At 36.2% G+C, this 19,905-nt stretch overlaps 1 protein-coding gene across 2 annotated transcripts in view; it reads left to right on the top strand.

The window, feature by feature from the left end:
• Positions 1-19,905, top strand: part of LOC136027032 (chloride channel protein 2-like) — a 172,142-nt gene that overhangs the window by 90,384 nt on the left and 61,853 nt on the right. For both annotated transcript variants that reach the window (XM_065703946.1, XM_065703948.1), the window contains 2 exons: positions 7,921-8,054; positions 12,744-12,900. In XM_065703946.1, the coding sequence (XP_065560018.1) occupies positions 7,921-8,054; positions 12,744-12,900 (291 nt within the window). The remainder of the gene's footprint in view (positions 1-7,920; positions 8,055-12,743; positions 12,901-19,905) is intronic.

Genomic DNA, 19,905 nt, shown 5'->3' with positions numbered 1-19,905 from the left:
ATGACAGCGCTGTTTCTACATTAAATTTTAATCAAAAAGTAGTTTTCTACAATCCTAAAAGTATAGAGAAGCATAATTAGTGGTTTATTTGTATTAGTTTTATTGATATATATATATCAGATAGGCTGTGAGGTAATAATTTTCGCCCGTTTTATGTTTCCACTTTGCTCTTGATTTCCCTCGGAAAAACTTTGCTTTTAAAAATTTTAATATAAGATTGAGCGTCAGAGAGACAGGTTCTACTTAGATGAAGAATATTAGGTCAGGGGTATATCAAACAGTTCGTGGTAACGAACTGTAGTAATGGGCTACCCGGCTCAATAGTAAAAAAAAAAAACTCCAAAAAACGGGATTTTGATACCAATAGTTAAATCCGAAGAATCAAATTTTAATGTTCATTTTAAATGTATAAGTTTCATCAAGTTTAGTCTTACCCAACAAAAGCTACGAGCCTGAGAAAATTTGTCTTATTTAGAAAAAAGGGTAAAATACCCCTAAAATTCACAGAATCTTAACGGAAATTACACCATCATATTCAGCGTATCAGAAAACTCTACTGTAGAAGTTTCAAGCCCCTATCTTAAAAAAGGTGGAATTTTGTATTTTTTTTTTGCCAAAAGACAGATCACGGATGCGTGTTTGTTTGTTTGTTGTTTTTTTTTTTTTTTCCCAGGGGTGACTGTATCGACCCAATGGTCCTACAAAGTCTTGAGAGGGCTCGTTCTAACGTAAATTAAAAGTTCTAGTGCCCTTTTTAAGTGACAAAAAAAACTTGGAGGGCACCTAGGCCCCCTCCCGTGCTTATTTTTTCCCCAAAGTCACCGGATAAAATTTTGAGATAGCCATTTTGTTCAGCTTAGTCAAAAAACCTAATAACTATGTTGTGGGGACGACTTGATCCCTCATGGTCCCTGGGGGAGGGGCTGCAAGTTACCAACGGTGACCATTATAGTAATGGTTATTGGGAAGTGTACAGACAATTCATGGGGGCTTTTCGTGTTGGGATGGGGGTGGGTCGTGGGGAGGGGGTTACATTGGAGGATCTTTCCAAGAAGGAATTTATCATGAGGGAAGAGAATTTCCATGAAGGGGTTACAGGATTTTCTAGCATTATTTAAAAAAACTGAGAAAATAAATATAAAAAAGTCTTTTTAATTGGAAGTAAGGATTAGCATTTAAACTTTAAAACGAACAGAAAACTTTACGTATATAAGGGGGTTCGTCTCCTCCACAATACCTTGCTCTTTACGCTAAAGTATTTTTAGTAATTTCAACTATTTATTCTACGGTCTTTATGATTCAGGGGTCATTCTTAAAGAATTGGGACGAAATTCAAGCTTTAGTTTCAAGAGCGAGGTATTGACGAGAGGGCGAACCCCCTCATGTACGTAACAGAAAATATACAAATATAAAAGTCCGTTTCATAAGTAATTCGTAATTTATGTTTATTTATTACCATTAAAAACGTTCGTAAAAAATAAAAAGTTCTAGTTGCATTTTTAAGTAACCAAAAATGGGAGGGCAACTAGGCCTCCTCTCCCACCTCTTTTTTACCAAAATCGCCCGATCAAAAACTATGAGAAAGACATTTAGTTAAAAAAAATATACAAATTTTGTTTTTATTATTCATGTGCGGTGAGCCGAAATCAAAACATGCATTCAAAAACGTTCAGAAATTAAATGATTTTTTTTTTTAACTGAAAGTATGGAGCGACATTATAACTTAGAACAAACAGAAATTATTCCGTATATGAAAGGGGTTGTCCCGTCCTCAACACCTTGATCTTTACTCTAAAGGTTTTTATTGTTTTAAAAAATAGAAATGTGAAAAAGAGTCAAACTTTGGCGCAAAGAGCGAGGCGTTGCGGAGGGGACAACCCCTTTCATATACGAAATAATTTCTGTTTGTTTTAAGTTTTAATGTCGCTCCTTACTTGCAGTTGAAAAAACTTGTTTTTTCTATTTAATCTTACAAGTACGAAATATTTAATATACAGAGTTGGTTAGGATAGGTATTTCATATAATACTTTCTGGGTGGCCTACTATCCGTAATTCTCTGTTGTAATTTCCATAATTTTATTCCTAACATATTATATTTTCATCAGATTTTTGTATACTGCGTTATGATTAACCTGATTTCACTTCTTCAGTGTGGTCGGTATAATACATTAGTACCTTATATGATTTAAAGAGTGTGTTTATCATATAATTGTATTTTTGTTAGCTTTCCACTCTCATATCTTCCTTGTTCGTTACTTTTCTTCCTTTGTATTCTCTCCCTTGGAATCTAGCAAAATTTTTTCGATTAGTTTCCCTTTGCTTTGACCTGCCTTTGTTCCTGCTTCAATAGCTGTTAGAATGCTAAGACTTATATTAATATTCTATCGAGCCCAACATTAAAATCGACATGCAAGTGCGTAGTTAAGCTATAAAGGAAATTATGGCCACAAATACCATAAATCCAGTCATTATTTTACTGTTTCTTTCGTAATTTTGCTTGATTTCCTTTATGTTACTTTTGTTTTTTTTTCCTTTTTTTAGTTACTGTGCTTGTTTTTACAATACTTTACAGTGAAATAACGATAAAAACGTTATATTTACTATATTGTGTGGAAATAACTAGGTTTGAAAAAAAAGCCCAAGGTTTTTAATAATGATATATGCTAAATAGTTTCCAAGGTTCCAAGCTGGAAGAAAATCCTGCATCCACGTGAATTTGTATTTTCGTTCTGGATTTTTTCAATGAAAGCATGATTGTTCATGCTTCTCTAATCAATCTTTTTTTGAACTTGAAAGAGCCTTAGTTCAACTCTGCCTTTCGGTCACAGGAGAATTAGATCACAGCATAGGTTCTATTAGTCAGGGAGCCACTCAACGAAAATGTGTCGGGTAGGTGATCAGTGAGCAGCAGAAGGTTTGACAACAGAATATGGGGTAATCGATAGCGCTGATCACGAAAATGGGCGTTATATACTCGGCCGGGGGGTGCTTGACCCCGAAAATTGAAAATTTCGCGTTTTTTTTTACTATTAAATCACGTTTCGGAAAAATTTCCACAATGATCGCCAAATCTTTCGTAACTGATGCCAGAAGTGACGAGTACAGTAGGGACCATCGCGAATGACCTTGAAACTTGCAATTTTAATTTTTTTATTCGTGCTGGAAAAGATTTCACGCCTAGATTCAGCTGGTAGCGGATAGTTTTATTATCTCAGACAGGAAGATTGCCACTATACTCAACAATGACCTTGATTACAACTCTCTTTCATTCCTAATCAGAATTATTAGTAAACTTGACAAGATTATTATTCAATAAGTTTGAATAAACAAAAAAAAAAAATTCTATACTAACACCTGCTACGGATTTCGTGAACGGCACTTGTTACTACAAAAGTTAAAAAGTAGCTCAGCATATCAAATTATCCATCAAGCATATCAAACTCGTCCATAAAACACTTCCCACCACAGCCACAAAGTAAATCGCAAGGTCTATTTCCAGCACATGACCATTTTTTGTACAGCGCTTGCACGAGCAGTACTGGGGGACCACACCTTCTGGAAATGCCTGAAGGGTAGACACAACTGGCCTAACCCCACCGTCTTGAAACATCCAGCCAAATTGCAGGGGATCCAGAAACTGTGGCTTTGCTCGATTTGCTTGCAAAAAAATGTCCAACTGCAGGTACACGCGCTTAGCATGACACTCAAAGGCAGCGTATGATGGTGGCAAATACTTAAGCTCCCGCTTTCGAGGGTACAAATGCAATCTTAATTCATTAAGAGAGGTAAAGTGGTCTGGGTCTTTTCCGTATGAGGCAACAACGACCTTTTTGCAAATCACACTGAATTTTTCTAGAACCGCAGGGTCGAGCTTTGACTTCTGTATCTCTTGGACAAGCAAAGCAATCGGTTTCTCCAATCCCCATTTCTCGACCGCCTTGGCCACCACTCGTTTTCCTTTAGAAAACATGAAACCCACGGTATCACACCCTGAAAGCGTATGAAGAAGGCAGATGGAGTGAACAAAATCGTTCGGTAAATTGCTGCAAAGCCGATGTATAGGCACTAAATAGCTGTGGAACCTGACATAAACTTTCCGCTATTCACAATTTGGGTGGTTCCCAAGGAATAACTTGTAGTGATATAGCAAGACGACAACTATGTCTGTGTCATTCGCATTGACCAAAACGACATCGAAACCCCTCTCCAAACAGTCCAATATGTGTAACACAACTCTTGTATCGGCCTCTTCATGGGTACAGCTCAAACGCTCTTCAAAGTTTGTATCAGCATTTCCACTTCTGTTGAGCATCACCACTCTCATCCGGTCTCGAAAGCCTCCTGAGAGGTACACAGTGAACCCTGCTTGCAGCAGGTGAACTGAGTTTTCAAACTCACCGAATAGAAGCTCAATCAGTCTTGCCTTTGTCTTGGAATTTGAGAGCAACGAGTTCCAGTCATCTAGGTTTGAGTGTCTACCTAGAGCTACCGGAGACCTGTTTGAACATCCTCGCTGCTCATGGCAACCACCGCAGTCCTTTAGGCAGATCACCTTGCCTTCTTCGTCGGAATATCCAAAAATCCCATCATATCTATCTGCAAGGACGTGCAGCTCCTTAACGTTGCTGTTGAAAGACACAAGCGTAGAAAATGTCCGTTTTCCATAGCTCTCAACGGTTTCCGATGGATTTGGTGGATGGCTTCTGAGGTAGGGCATCAAGTCTACCACCCTTGAGTGAGTCGACTCACTGCTAATCTTGAGGTTAACGGGCCACTCGCTCAAGCTGATTTTTGTTTTCAAATACTCTAGAAGAGCTGACTTTGTTCCTGTCCGAAGCACAACCATTCCAGATATGGCACTTCTCTGGAATATAGAAGGTGCATATGGAAGAAGCTCATGGGAAAGCAAATTCTTTAGATGGTGAAGTCCTCTTTCGCCTGTAAAGTCAACACTCACCAATACCCTTTTGACAGTTTGAAGTTCAACATTGGTAAGGCTATTTACAGCACTAGAAGTATTGGTTGCTTTTTTCTGTTTCGCCTTCTCATTATTCATGACCTTTACTTTGCTAAAGGCACCTTTTTCACCGTCCAAGTAGCGATCAACCGCTCTGCTTCCAACAGATCGCACACTGAGGAGACTGTCAGCTATCTCACTATCAACTGTCTCAAGCGTATAAATATTCAGCATATCTTCGTCAGTGGATCGAAAGGGATTGAGCTTGGCTTCCAGAACAGACTTAATTTTATCAACAGCCATGTGTTGCCGCAGAACGAAGGAAGGGTGATCTTCGTGGTGAGAGGAGTCAAACTCAGTCTGGGGAACAATGCGTAGCATCTCAGTGAATGTAGACGAGACTGAGGCACAGAACGGAAGAGTTAAAGTCCACTTCACCAGTGCCAACTCATTCATGGTAATAGCCGTCATTATACCTTCCGTTTTTGAATCTAAATTAATGGTAGATTCTACAGCATGGTCTGGGGATATGCAGTTAAATTTTGCATTCCTCCTCTTCACATTGAACAGTCCATTGTGGAATGCCTGATCTACTTCTTGAGGTAAGCCCTGCATCTCAGCCAGGTACTCAATCAAGCAAGTGCCATACTTATAGTGACCAAATGCAACTAAATAAGGAAGCATTTTGCTAGCTCCTTCAAGATGGCCATCCCAGTCACCAGATCTTTCACTGTACAAAAACTGCCACAAAACCAGTACCATTTCTTTGTACTGCTTCCAGAACTTGTGGGTTTTTGAGCGTATAGGACATATCAACAACCTTTGTACTGTAAATATGTTTCACAAGGAAAGCCTACCTTCAGTGTCTACACCTCTTGCATCAAGCTCCACTCAAGTGCAAATCAAGTTTAAGGTCCTCCATAATTTTGTGTTTAGACTCCTTTGCTTGACTTTTTCTATTCAGCTTATCTTGGAAAATCTATCTGGCCGGGTGAACCCTGACGCATTCACACTGGATAGATGCCGCTGCTTATCCGAGCTAAAAATTGGGTCAATCCGCTTTTCTGTCAATAGTTCAAAAACGAGAAGAGTTAGAGAATTTCTGGATCAGTCATTTTGTAGGACAATAAATTTCCTACAGAAGCCATTAAAAAAAAATACACCTCAGTCAGGCAAATTTTCAAGATGGATCAAGATTAATCCAAAAGAGAGATAAATTGTGTTAACTTTTTCGTCGAAATTTTGTGATTCCAACTGAACGGCAAAAGATAAAAATGTTTTGAAAAGAGAATATGATTCTTTATTTAATTACCTTCGATCTGAGGTATAGCTGAGCAATTTTGGAGTAACCTGTAATTTTTTATCGATTTTAATATAATTTTTGCCAGTTAAGATGGATTTTTAGGGAATTTGAAGAAATGTGGATGTCGCACCCATTTGTCGACTATATAACGCCGATTTTCGTTTTCAGCATGGTCGATTGCATTAGATTGCACACTCAAACCTTCTGCTGCTTGCTGATCACCTCAATCCTTAAATATCAACATTTCTCTCGTCTGGCTCCCTGACTATATGCAGGAACGTAAGTTTGTTTTAGAAACGGGACGCGTCACAGCGCTTCAAAGGGACGGTGGCCAGGGTACATAACTATTAATTAATTCCGTAATTCCACACAGCATAGGTGACCACCCATCGCTAAAAATTTGTCATTGGACGGGCAAAGGCAGAGTCAAGAAGAATACATAAACATAGAACAGAGTTAATGATCCTCGCTGGATTCAGCTTGTCCATGGGATGGATATCACTGAATTAGCAAAACACAGACGAACAGAAGTAAACTTGAAAAATGAGAGACAGCGATAGTTCTTTAATATCGCCCAGGCATGAAACTTAATAGTGGGTACACCAAAAAAATATTTAGTGAGCCGGCCTCCAAGACCTAAAAGTGTTAAAACTTTAAGGTTAATGTATAAAATCTGTATAAAATACATCGGTGTCTAAGCTTTATAGTTCAAAGGATTTTAATTATTGATCTTTAACCAACTTATCAGACAACACTCGAATTGAGTTTATTTGGATAACTCTTATGTACGATTTAAACCTTATAGAATTTAGGAAGTATTTTAATCCATACAGATGCACAACACAAAATATGAAGATTACGTTAGAAAAATGATGTAATAAGAGCATAAGAATAAGAAACGAATTTTTCGGATTCCGCAGGTTTGTCACAGAATTCCAGTCACCAATTTAGATCTCAACTTGAAAAAATTGTGTTTTCACTGATAATAATTCTTTGTTCAAAAAGTACTAAATTATAAATGTTTACCAATAGCTATTTTTGTTTTCTTTCCTTTTTTGTCACCTACCAGTATTTATATTATTTTTTTTTTACTGAGTTGCATATAAAACATTGCTAGTATTTCCTGATATTTGAAAATAATGCAGAATCCTTCCAAAACACACTGGGATAGTCTTCATATTTGAACTTGTGACACTTCAGGTCCTGCGTCCCCTCATTCAAATATCCCAGGGAAAAGTCCGCGTTAGACGTAATGCACGTAACTCTACTGAACACTTATGTACCTCCATGAGGAGAATCTTTCAGAATCCACTTCTTCCCAAGAACCAGAGGATTGCTATGCCTTTTCCATCAATTATATATATTTAATGGACTAATTTTGCAGTTGCTTTCCCTATTTCTCCACCCTTATAAAAAAATATTAAACATTTCTAAAAGAAAATGGTATATTGCGCACAAGCAAGCTTTGGTATAAACATTTTGTTCCATCTTAGGTTCTACTAAGTGTCTTCTACATAAATTGCTCCCTATTTAAACCAGTTGCGTAGTTTTCCAAAAGGATTTACTTTGCAAGCCCAGTCACCTTATATCTGCTACTAAGACTTCTACTTTTTTATTATTTTGATTACGGACATCTCAGTTTCACATGATTTATTCTAGGTTCAGGGATACCAGAGATGAAGACGATTCTCCGAGGAGTTATACTAAAAGAATATTTATCATTTAGAACATTTTTTGCTAAATGTGTTGGCTTAACAGCAACTCTTGGAGCCGGGATGCCTCTAGGAAAAGAGGTACCTATAACTTTTTTATAATACAAATTTTAAAGCAAGTCTATAGTTCTAATACTATGAAGATGACTTCATTTCGAACTTGTCTACAAACTATTCATGATATGCCCTTTTTAGAACCGAAAAAACAGTCCATTATTGGACTGATCCATTTTGCGGAAGTGATACCAAATTAAATACCAAAAAATAAAGCGACAATCCTAAAAGGGTTATTTTCTACTGTAAAAAGCATCCTTAATCGGTTTGCTTTTACTGTACCAGAATTCCTATGTTGTTTTGTGTTTTCAGTGAATTGCTAGTTATTTATAATTCTACGAACATAGAAAATATAGTTAGTTGGTTTCGTATTAGTTTTATTAATATAGGGCTGATACACTTTGAAGCAATAATTTTTGTCCGTTTAGGTTTCTACTTCGCTCTTTACTTCCCTCAGAAAAACTTTATTTTTTATAATTAGTTATTAATAAAGCGATTCCTTCTAGATATCCCATCTTCTGCTGTCATGAGCATATGCCTGCTTAATAGAAATAAATGCGACAAAAAAGCTAAGTACATTTGAATTGAAATGAACTTATTTATGACCCGCCGTAAACACAGTTGCAAACGGAGTATAAGAGAAGGAAAAAAAACGAGAAAGACAAAAATGACAAATGAGACAAAATTAATATACTTAAAATATGTACACATGCACAATAATTACCTAGATAATTACACAAATATGCTACATATTATAAACACAATAATTACACACAAAATTGCAATACTTTTACTATAGGTAAAACTAGTATATCTACGTCGATTCACTCTTCACTTCTTTTTGAAACCTAAGTTCCAACGAAAAAGATTGAAATATTTTAGCCTCACTCCCTCCTGAAGAGCCAGACATGGATCTAGACTGTTTAAAAAAGCTTTGTGTTTTTCGAATTGACCCTGTTTGGTATTATAAACCAACCTTCATACAAAACTAAAAAAAGAAAGGAGTTGAATATGTTTATAGCCTAGTGTATATTTTTTGTTGAGATTTTTAATGTTGAAAATATAAATCATTATAAATTTTTTATTTAATATTAAAAACATTTATTAATAATTATTTTGTTTTGATATTTTATAGTAAAATCATCTGAAATTTGTAAAAACCATTCCGAGTATCCCTTTCTGAACCTCTCAAATGCATTTATTCACATAGACTAAGTACGTCGTGCTTAAATATTAAAAAAAACTTCTGTTTGGAAAGTTGTTGGCTGCCATATATTGGTTTATTCAAAAGGGATTCTTTATCCTATTCTGAAATTATCTTAATAGTTTTTGAATAAACGTACCTAGAGAGATATAAGTATTTTAAAGTAATGGAACCTACTCAATCAAGGAATTTCATATGGATATTAAATATATAAAAAACATGTTTTTTTCAACTGAAATTGAGGATTTCAAACTGAACACCAGGGCCGTTGAATTTGAATGAGAAGTATTTTTAAAGAGCTTCAACCTTCAGTATAAAGAGTGAGGGTTGAGGAAGGAGGAGGCCCCTCAAATACGATGCAACTTATGTCGATTTTAAGTTTTTTTTTGCCCCTTACTTTCAGTTGAAAAACTTTTTTTATTTGATTTTAAACTGCTATTTAAATCGTGGCAGAAATTCCCTTGCCCTGTGGAAAATTTCTCCGGATTAATTCTTCTAGAAACTCTTAAGCGAAAAGTTATACCCGTGGGACCCCCCCCCCAAATAAAATGTATGCATATGCAAGTATTCCAACATCAAGTACTATATGTGAACAATGAGCAGAAGTTTTCAACCTGTTCTCCAGGGAATATTTGGGTTCTTGACACTACCAAAGACATAGTTATTGGGCATTTTTGACTATGCTGGATCAAATAGATTTTTCAAGTTTAATTAGATTATTTGGGGGAAAAGGACGTGGAAAGAAGGTATGGCCCTCCAATTTGTCTGACTATTTATAAAGGGCACTACAACTTTTTTTTCCTTTCGACTGAGCCCATTCCTAATTTGCTTGGACTATTGACTCGATAAGATCGTACCTGGTAAAAAAAAAACAAAAAAAAAAAAACAACAAACAAATGAATATGCGTCCGTGAGTGCTTCGCGAATGAGAACTGTGGACCACACTACAAACACTTTAAACTCTTCTTATTTAAATTGATTTAAATTGCACTGACATGTTTAACTTGCACATGGGATATTCAAGTTTTTTTTTTAGACCTAACCTCTAATATTGAATGAGAAGATGTTATATACTCATTCGAGCCTGTATCTTATTTGTTTTTCAAACTCATTGTCAGTAGATAGTGGATATGAAAGTTCACTGTCTTTTAACACTTTTTCATTAGGTACCAGATTGTTTATATAGTCAACGGGTGAAAACGAACAGATGACTTTTATTTTTAGAGGTTTGTGGAAAAACGAGTAATATGATTAATATGATTAATCAGGAAAAGTTAAAATCAATATAATAATGAAATACAAATTCAAAGTCTTTTGGTTTACCTTTCAAGTTTTCTTGCTTCGTTTATTTGCACATGGAAAGCGTGTGGAGTCTTAAAAAAATTCTTTTGACTTGAAGACTGCACAGGCTTCATACCGAGTTATACAGGAATTATGAACAACTTTTGTTGTAGTTTTCCAAATCGAACTCTCCTTTCCCTCTTAACTTGCACCATAGCCTTTCATTTGTTACTTTTGACTTTACTTAGCGTCATAATTGAAAGCTGCACTTCGTACTTACTTGCACATCTTACTGCAAATCATTTCATTTGTTAATGTTGTTCTAGTATGTTTAACTGATTTATTCTCGAAATTTGTCTTTTTTCCATTATAAACGGTTCCAAACATCTATCTGAATGATGTGGGCATGTAGCGGTTAATTTACTTTGTTTGATAATTGAAAACTGCCATTCTTCCTTACTTGCACATCTTACTGCACATCATTTCATTTGCTAATGTTATTCTTGTAATTTTTAGTGACTCATTTTCGTCATAATCATTTTACTTTCATTTGTTAATGTTATTCTTTTATGTTTTAGGGATTTATTCTCGAATTTTGTCTTTTTCCATTATAAAGGGTCCCAGAGATTGATCTGCATAATCTTGGCATGTCGCGGTTAATTTACTTAGCGTCATAATTGAAAGCTGCACTCCTTACTTACTTGCACATCTTACTGCACGTCATTTCATTTGTTAATGTTATTTATTGTATATTTCACTGATTTATTCTCGATATTTTTCTTTTTTTCATTATAAGGGGTTTCAGACATCGATCTGAATGATGTGGACATGTCTTGGTGAATTTACTTAGCGTCATAATTGAAAGCTGCACTTCTTAATCGCTTGCACATCTTACTGTACATCATTCCGTTTGTTAATGTTATTCTTGTACTTTTTAGTGATTCATTTTCGTCATAATCATTTTACTTTCATTTGTTAATGTTATTCTTGTATGTCTTAGGGATTTATTCTCGAAGTTTGTCTTTTTTCTATTATAATGGGCTCCAGACATCGATCTATGATGTGGGTATGTCTTGGTTAATTTAATTAGCGTTATAATTGAAAGCTGCACTTCTTACATACTTGCACATCTTACTGCACATCTACTTGTATTCAATTGATTTGTACGTGGAAAGATTGTACTACATAAAAGTTTTATTTTTTTCACTTTTTTACTTTAATAAATGATAAATTATCAAAACTTAAAGGATTAAACATCAGTATATATATATATATATATATATATATATATATATATATATATATATATATATATATATATATATATATATATATGTATATATATATATATATATATATATATATATATATATATATATATATATATTAAACTAACAATCTGCGGTCTTTTTTTAAGTGCAAATTAAGCTCTGATTTTTCAAAGGCATGGTGCTTTTTAGCCCAACTTATATTAATTTCTGCTCGTTTTGTGTTTCATTTATTTATTGATAGTGATTTGTGATAGTTTTTACACTTGGAAGATTATTTCTACTCATTTTGGCTTAATGCAACTCTTTGCTTTTCAATAGAAAACTTTTTTTGTGGAAACGTCTTTTGGTACTTGTACGATAAACGCCCTACCGCTCAATTTGTTCGTTCATTAACGCATCAAAGAACCGTTTGTTTTTTTTTCGTTAGTTTCTTTCAGCTTAGCACGAGACAAGACAAAGAGAAGGGACAAAATAGATGGAAAATATATGATTTAGATTATTTACACGTTGTGTGGGGGGGGTGAAGTATTTGGACAATGTGAAGTTCGAAAACAATTCTTACTACATAATATGCAGAATAATTATGCCTAATACATAAGGTATGCAGACCCATTATACTTTACCCCCAACCCCCTAATGTGCAAGTATACAGCCCATATTTGTTTCTAATGTATTACATTTTTATCTTACTTTGATTTATTTCAGTAGGATTGAGTGTCGGAAAAACATATTAGAAGAACATTAGGTAGGGTGTATATCATCCAAGTACCAGTTTTTTAAGTTAATTACACAAAAAGTCGACATACCAACATACCAAACATGCCAAACTATATATATATATATATATATATATATATATATATATATATATATATATATATATATATATATATATATATATATATATTGATAATCGTTTTATGATTTTATGAATTTATGATTTGATAATCGTCTTTACAGGGTCCTTTGGTACATATTGCTAGTATAGTTGCTACTCTTATGTCGAAACTAGTCACTTCTCTTGACGGCATTTATGAAAATGAATCTAGAAAAACAGAAATGCTTGCTGCTGCTTGTGCTGTCGGAGTATCTTGCTGCTTTGGTGCTCCAATCGGTGGTATGAACGTTTTTTTACCCATGTTTTCTTTATAGGGAGGTTTCTATTTTCTTTTCAAAACAGTCTCTAAAATCTAGAATATTTTGTAAAAAATGATTTTCATCGTCGTTCAGAATGAGCAATTATAATTTCCCTGGAAATGACTGATCATGGGTGGTTTTGATAATTGCATATGGGGGGGGGGTAAGTATAGTGGTAACCTAATCAAAATTTTAACTAAATATTTATTAAAATATAGCTAAAATGTAGTTTTCCACTGACCCGAAGCTAATTGTCTCCGTATACATAAAGCAATAAGACGGTTATTATCTAATTTTATAGATCCAAATTCTCGATTAAAACTGGCTGGGTAGGAACAGGTAATTTCAGCTAGTAGCTATACAACTTTAAAATATGCATTTGTGCAATTGTGACTTTTATAATTTCTTTTTCTCGACTGATATTTTTCTCTGACTTATATAATTAGATGGCAAAAAAATAAAATTGAATATTTTTCATGTTTCTCTGCATGTTGATTAAATCCACTTGACATCTTTAGTTCAAATTTTTACTTAGTCTCAGTCTATCAACTAAACCTCTCGGTAAAATGTATTCTATTCTTTATCACTGTAAACTGTATCTAAACTGTACCATGGGTTGTATTTTTATATTGATCCTACACCATTTTTGAGCAGGTTTAGACCCAATCTGAGGTGTTTCAATTCCTCTCAATTTTTTTCAATAAAATTTCCGGATAAAATTTAAACAAAGCTCTAACTGCTGCAGTAGCTTTAAGTGGCAGTTTTAACCTACTAGATATTTTCTCTAAAATTTGTCGTCAACGCTAAGGCTTCTATGGCCTATCGTTCGCTCTTTACTTAGTTACACCTGCAACTGCAATATTCATGTAATTCCTTAATATTCATAGCAAAGTATTTACGAAAATACAATTGTTTTTCATATTTAATTGTTTACAAATAGACTCAACCCTCGCCATAAATAACTCATAATCGCGACACTGTTTTTCTGTCAAACCAGACAATGATAAGCTACAGACTTACATGAAACAATATAGATAATATAAACTATTGTAATAGTTTTTATATAATAACTAGCTGGGTCCCGGATTCTCATTGTCCCTTGTGTTCTAACCACAGACAGTGCTGGGTCCAGGTGGCTTTGCCACCGGTCCCCACGGGCCACAGCATGGAACGTGGCAGGCTTCTATATATGGATTCTCATTGTCCCTTGGGTTCTAACCACAAACAGTTAATCGGACTGTTTTCACCTGAGTTAATAGTGGCGCCATCTTTTTTTTGCAAAAATTCTAAGTTTAGCTTAATTGGGCCTGTTTCACGCAATATAACGAAAGAATACTATTTATAATATATTTATTGACACTATTAAGTTTGTCTAATGCGTGTGCCATGCCATTCAAATATGATAAAGAAGCCTTAATTGGACTGTTTTCTCCTGAGTTAACCGTGACACCATCTTTTTTTTTGCAAAACTCGTAGCATTAAATTTGCTCGGAAGAATACCAGATGACAGACCACCGCCCCAAGAGCTCTTGTCTAACCGTAAGAAGCGGAAGCGATGCCGCAAGCATGGCGGCAAACAAGGTCAGCTGATGATCCCAGTTATCGTTTCATTAAGATCAACTAGTCTTGCTCCGAAAACCTCACCCCATCAACGTATCCTTGTTAAGATAGACTGTTATACAAATGCCAATATGTCGTCTCTTATTCCTTTCAATCAAGCTCCGGCATGTTCGACTAGTAGTGATCAGCCTCCCCCACCTACTAAGGTCAGTGACTTTTAATTCGAAAAATAGAATGCCGAATTTTCTCGTTATAAACTGCCAGTCATTGTGTAACAAAATGGAAGAATTTGAAGTTATTGTCCGTCAAAATAGTATCCCAATTATCGCAGTTACAGAAACTTGGAATCTTGATAGGTTGTCAGGTCATATGGCAGGCTACGAAATTTTCCTGAGCACACGTGCTGATCGAGGTGAGCATAGACTAGCTGGAGGTGTTGCCTTGTACATACGGAAAGACATCCCTTGCAAATTATTACCGGAATTATTTGATCCAGCTCATGAAGCAATCTAGGCTATTTGCAAACCTAAATCTCTTCCCCGTCGTTTTTCTTGTATTATAGTCGCTTCAGTATATTACCCGGGAAGTGCCAGAAACCGGGGTGACTTGGTTTTCCACCTCCAAATGACTATTGATCACCTGAGAAGTATATACAGTAGCCCTGCTTTTATTATAGGAGGAGAATTTAACCAAACCAAGAAGAGTTGGTTATCATCTTGTTTGTCTTTAAAACAAGTGGTACAAATACCCACCCACTCTTTGGGGGGCATATTGGACCTTATACTCACAAATTGTGATGATTTTTACTCCCCTCCCTTTTCTCTTCGTCCCGTTGGCATGTCAGACCACAACGCAATTTTTTGGAAAGCAAGAGAGTCTTTCCCAAAGCCCAAACTATCCCGTGTCACTGTTCGTCCTTGTACGGAGTCAGCCATCTGTGAATACGGTCGATGGATTGGCACATATGACTTCCCCGAAGTGTACAATACCGGGCTCTTGGAAACTAAGGTATCCGATTTCAATGCCACGTTATACAGTCAATACCTAAAGATCTTTACAACAAAATCATTTGTTGTTAGTGAATACGACAAACCATGGATATCTCCAGCTATTAAATCACTAATAAAAGACAGGTCTTGCCTCTGCTCCTGTGGTGATATTATCAACGGCAAGAAATTGCGAAATCAAATAGTCTCTTTGGTAAAGAAAGCCAAAGCTCGCTATGGTCGTGAAACCATGCCCTCCCAATTACTTAATTCAGACCCCAAAAAGTGGCACAACGCTGTGAAAAAAGTGGCCGGCCAAGCTTTTGACAGCAGTGTAAAGATCAGCAATGATGATGGGTCCTTAATCAGTGCAGAAGAAGTGAGTGAATTCTTCACCAAGATCTGCACTACCTATCCAACTATTACGGTTCATGAAAAGTCCACCATACTTGAAAAAATGTGAGCCTGAGAACAACATAATAGTCAGTGAGTTTGACGTTTACACGGAATTACGGAAGATCAAACCGAATAAATCTTCATACCCTGGTGAATTACCTGCCAAACTGCTACGTGAATATGCAGCCTTCATAGCATTACCACTGTCCAGCATCATTAACGAGTGTTTTGCTTCTGGCTATTTCCCGTCACAGTGGAAAAGGGCCTATATTGGAATTATTCCAAAAAAGCGCGCCCCTAGTGCATGCGACGATCCCCGCCCGATCTCACTTACACCTTGTTTGGCGAAAGTAACTGAGGCCTTTATACTCAAGTTACTTCCAAAACAAATTCATGGGCGTATTGTTAAATTCCAGTACGGTGGACTCCCCAAGTGTAGTACTACAATCTGCCTAGTACGAATATTTGACTGTGTCCTCCAATGGCTTGAAAAAGGTAGCTGTTTCGTCGACATTTGCGCAGTTGATTTCCGAAAGGCCTTTGACCTAATCCGCCACCTGACTGCAGGCATGAATCTCCAGGAAATGGGGGCCAAACGACGCACCCTTGGCCTTGTACTTGACTTCTTAACTGGCCGAAAACAAAAAGTCTTTGCACTCCATGAAAAAGATTCGGATTCATCATGGTCAGATACTTCTTGCGGGGCCCCACAAGGCACGAAATTAGCTGGAATAATTTTCCTGGCTGTAATTAATTCTCTGCTTAATCATCATGACAACCGTTACAAGTTTGTAGATGATCTGTCCATAGTGCTCGCTTACCTGGTCGAAAACACTATCATAACCAAACAGTTTTCAGACCAGTTATTTGATCAGCTAAAGACCGAATGCTTAAGTCATGATCTTACCATTAACGTAGCCAAGTCGAAGATAATTCGTTTCAACCCTCTGAAGCGGATTATAGATATGCCTCTAGTCCCTTTCTCGATTGTGAACGAAATAAAAAATTTAGGAGTAACTTTCACTAGTGACTGTAGTTTCAGTGCCCATATTAATTTAACCGTTCACAAGGCTAATGCAAGCCTTCAGACACTTACCAAAATGAGGCGTTTTGGGTGTGATACTGAAAGTCTTCTCCATTCCTACATGTGTTATGTTCGCCCGTTGCTCAAGTACGCGTTCCCGGTATGGGGTCCATCTGCTATCCGCACAGCATACCTATTACGTGACATAAAGTGCGTCCAGAAAAGAGCAACAAGGATTATAGCCTACTCCGAAACCGTGATCATTATACTACCCTATGATCAAGCCCTCGCTAAATTAAATTTATTTCCACTTAAAGTCCGGCTTGAACACCTTATTCAGCAATTTGGAAAATCCGTCCTAGCCAGTAAGAGCCACCGATCAATGCTACCCGAACCAGCCCCTCCCAATAGCCGAACTCGGTTACAAAATAAACTTGTACCCCCTAAAGTACGAACTAATCGTTACGCCAACTCATTTGTGCCTTTCTTCACATCAATTTTTAATGCTGAGTTGTAGTGCGTGACTTTTGTTTAAATGTATAATTTTTGTGAAAAAACTGAATTTAGCTATGCTACGATAGTTTTTAAATATACCAATCTCTTTCTCTCTCTCTCTCTCATGTCATTTTTGGATCGAATTGATGACGTAAATTGGTTTGGTTTTCTGTTTTAGGGTTTTCGAATTGCTTTAATCGATTGTCAAAATATATAGAAATATTTGTGCAATTCACCAGTTTTTTACATTTTAAGCAATTTAATAATAATTTCCTTTTGAGGTTAACTGACACTTTGACAAATTTTCTTTGAGCAGTAAGCATTCTAAACTTCAACAATTTCTACTAAATTTCAAACTTTTGGTTTTCTGTTTTAATGCTTTAATCCATTGTCAAAATATATTGAAATATTTGTGCAACCACCAGTTTTTTACATTTTAAGCAATTTAATAAAATTTAAAAAAAACGCTCAATTTTTTGAGCTCGTGTAACGGTAATAACGGTCATTTAACAGACGGACATTAAGTTTTTATATATATAGATAGATAACTAGCTTTTAGTGTGGAGCTTCACGCCACACGAACACCTAGTTGGTGGGGGCACTCTCGGATCACCGACCATAACGATCGCTACTTCGTTCATAGTTGTAGCATTGTATCTACGCACATGGTCAGCAGTAGGCGCTTTGTCAGCGGAAATAACAATCTTATGCGTATCAGTAGGCATCAATTCGATTGCTGTTTTGAACAGAAACACTAAATTATTATTTTTGTGGAAAAGATGTTGCAACTGGGAAACGATAGTCCTTGCAACGTTGTTTTTTTTATCATCGGTATCACTTTCAAGTTGTTTGGTTTTTTTTACCTTGGCTTGTCTTTCGTCACTATGAAATACATATCGCCGAACCTTTGTTTCTTAACTAAAATCTGGTAGGCATTGATGAACTTATCGAAGCAAAATCCCAAACCCAATCATCATCCCTATCATTTTCAGTTTTGATACGTTTCGATTCTCGCTGTCCAGGTTGATTTTCATCTAACTGCGCGGTTTTGCGTTATTTAGCCGCAAGCCTTTTGGCATGATCTCTATGAGCCACTTCCTCGGCTGTTTCTTCTGCCATTGTAGGATTTATACTAAAATCTCTCGCACAATTTGATTCCTCGGTTGTTTCTTCTGCCATTGTAGGATTTTTACTAAACTAGCTGTTGGTGGGGGCACTTCGCGCCCCCACCAACAGCCCCCCGCGCGCGTAAGTCGCTACGCGCCTTATTAGTTACGTACCATTTTAGTTGTGTCCGTGTGTCCCACCTGTGATTATAGATAGATATATTTATGTTTTTAACTACGCAAAACTTGCGAATATACAAAATTCTTCGCTGTCCCATTGTCTGTGCATATACAAAGCCTTATATACTTACAATGACGTCATATGCAAACCCTCTTTTTACAAACAAACAAACATGCATACATACTACTTGTTTTTATGTAGATAGATAGATAGATATATATATATACATACATATACACTATAAATTAACTACATAAAACTTGCGAATATACCCTATTCTTCGCTGTCCCATTGTCTTTGCATATAAATAGACTGTCAGGTTTACCGACCCTCGAACATGCAACATACAATTGTCCATGGGAAAAACAATCTTTACTAAGATCTCTAACATATTTTTCTAATGATTGCCCTTGAGCTTTGTTGATGGTGATTGCAAATGCTAATCGAATTGGGAATTGCAATCTTTTAAATTGAAAAGGCAGATCCGTTGGAATCATGGGAATGCGAGGAATAAGAACAGCCTCACCCTCAAAAGCCCCTGTCAATATTGTTGCCTCTGTTATGTTTTCCATTGTTGTTTTTTTACGGCAAGTCGCGTGCCATTGCAAAGCTTTGGTGGGTTAATATTTAGTTGTAGCACGTGTGGTGGAAACCCTGGGAGATCCAGGGAATTAAAAAAATTTAGATGGGTAATTGACCGCTTCATTTGGTTCCAGAACTGTTTTGACTGACTTGTAAATGACTGCCTGGTCTCAAATCTTGGTCAAAATAATATTGTTGATTTCGTGGACGTCTTTATTCTTGGCTGCCAGAATCGCTCGTTCACTAAGCCATTTATTATATTTGTAATTGGTTAGAATATTCGGAAATACCTTTTCAACCAATTCATTTTTGAACGTCACTAAATTGCAGAATTCAGCAGGCAGTTGTATACGTCCTGAAATTGAGTCTACTGGGACCTTTCCGTTTTCAATTGCCAGCAATTGATCCCTCGGACAAGAAATCATGGATATCATAGGAAAAAGACAAAGGAAATCAACAGAGAAAAACGTCAACACGTGCTCATTCAAGGAAGAGTCTATGGTTGTAATGCGTACTAATAAATCTGCACCAGTTATTAATGGACAGTCTGTTGCCATTGATCCAGCATTGATGTTTCAGTGGCTGATGACAGTTGCTGAAAGTGGCGACGATGATTTGGAATCAACATGAATTCTGTTCACTGCCTCCTTCACTT

The sequence above is a fragment of the Artemia franciscana genome, chromosome 5, assembly GCF_032884065.1.
Source record: "Artemia franciscana chromosome 5, ASM3288406v1, whole genome shotgun sequence".
In the NCBI taxonomy this organism is placed as follows: Eukaryota; Metazoa; Arthropoda; class Branchiopoda; order Anostraca; family Artemiidae; genus Artemia; species Artemia franciscana.
The sequence above is the reverse complement of the archived record's forward strand: the minus strand, read 5'-3'. Positions and strand labels throughout refer to the sequence as shown.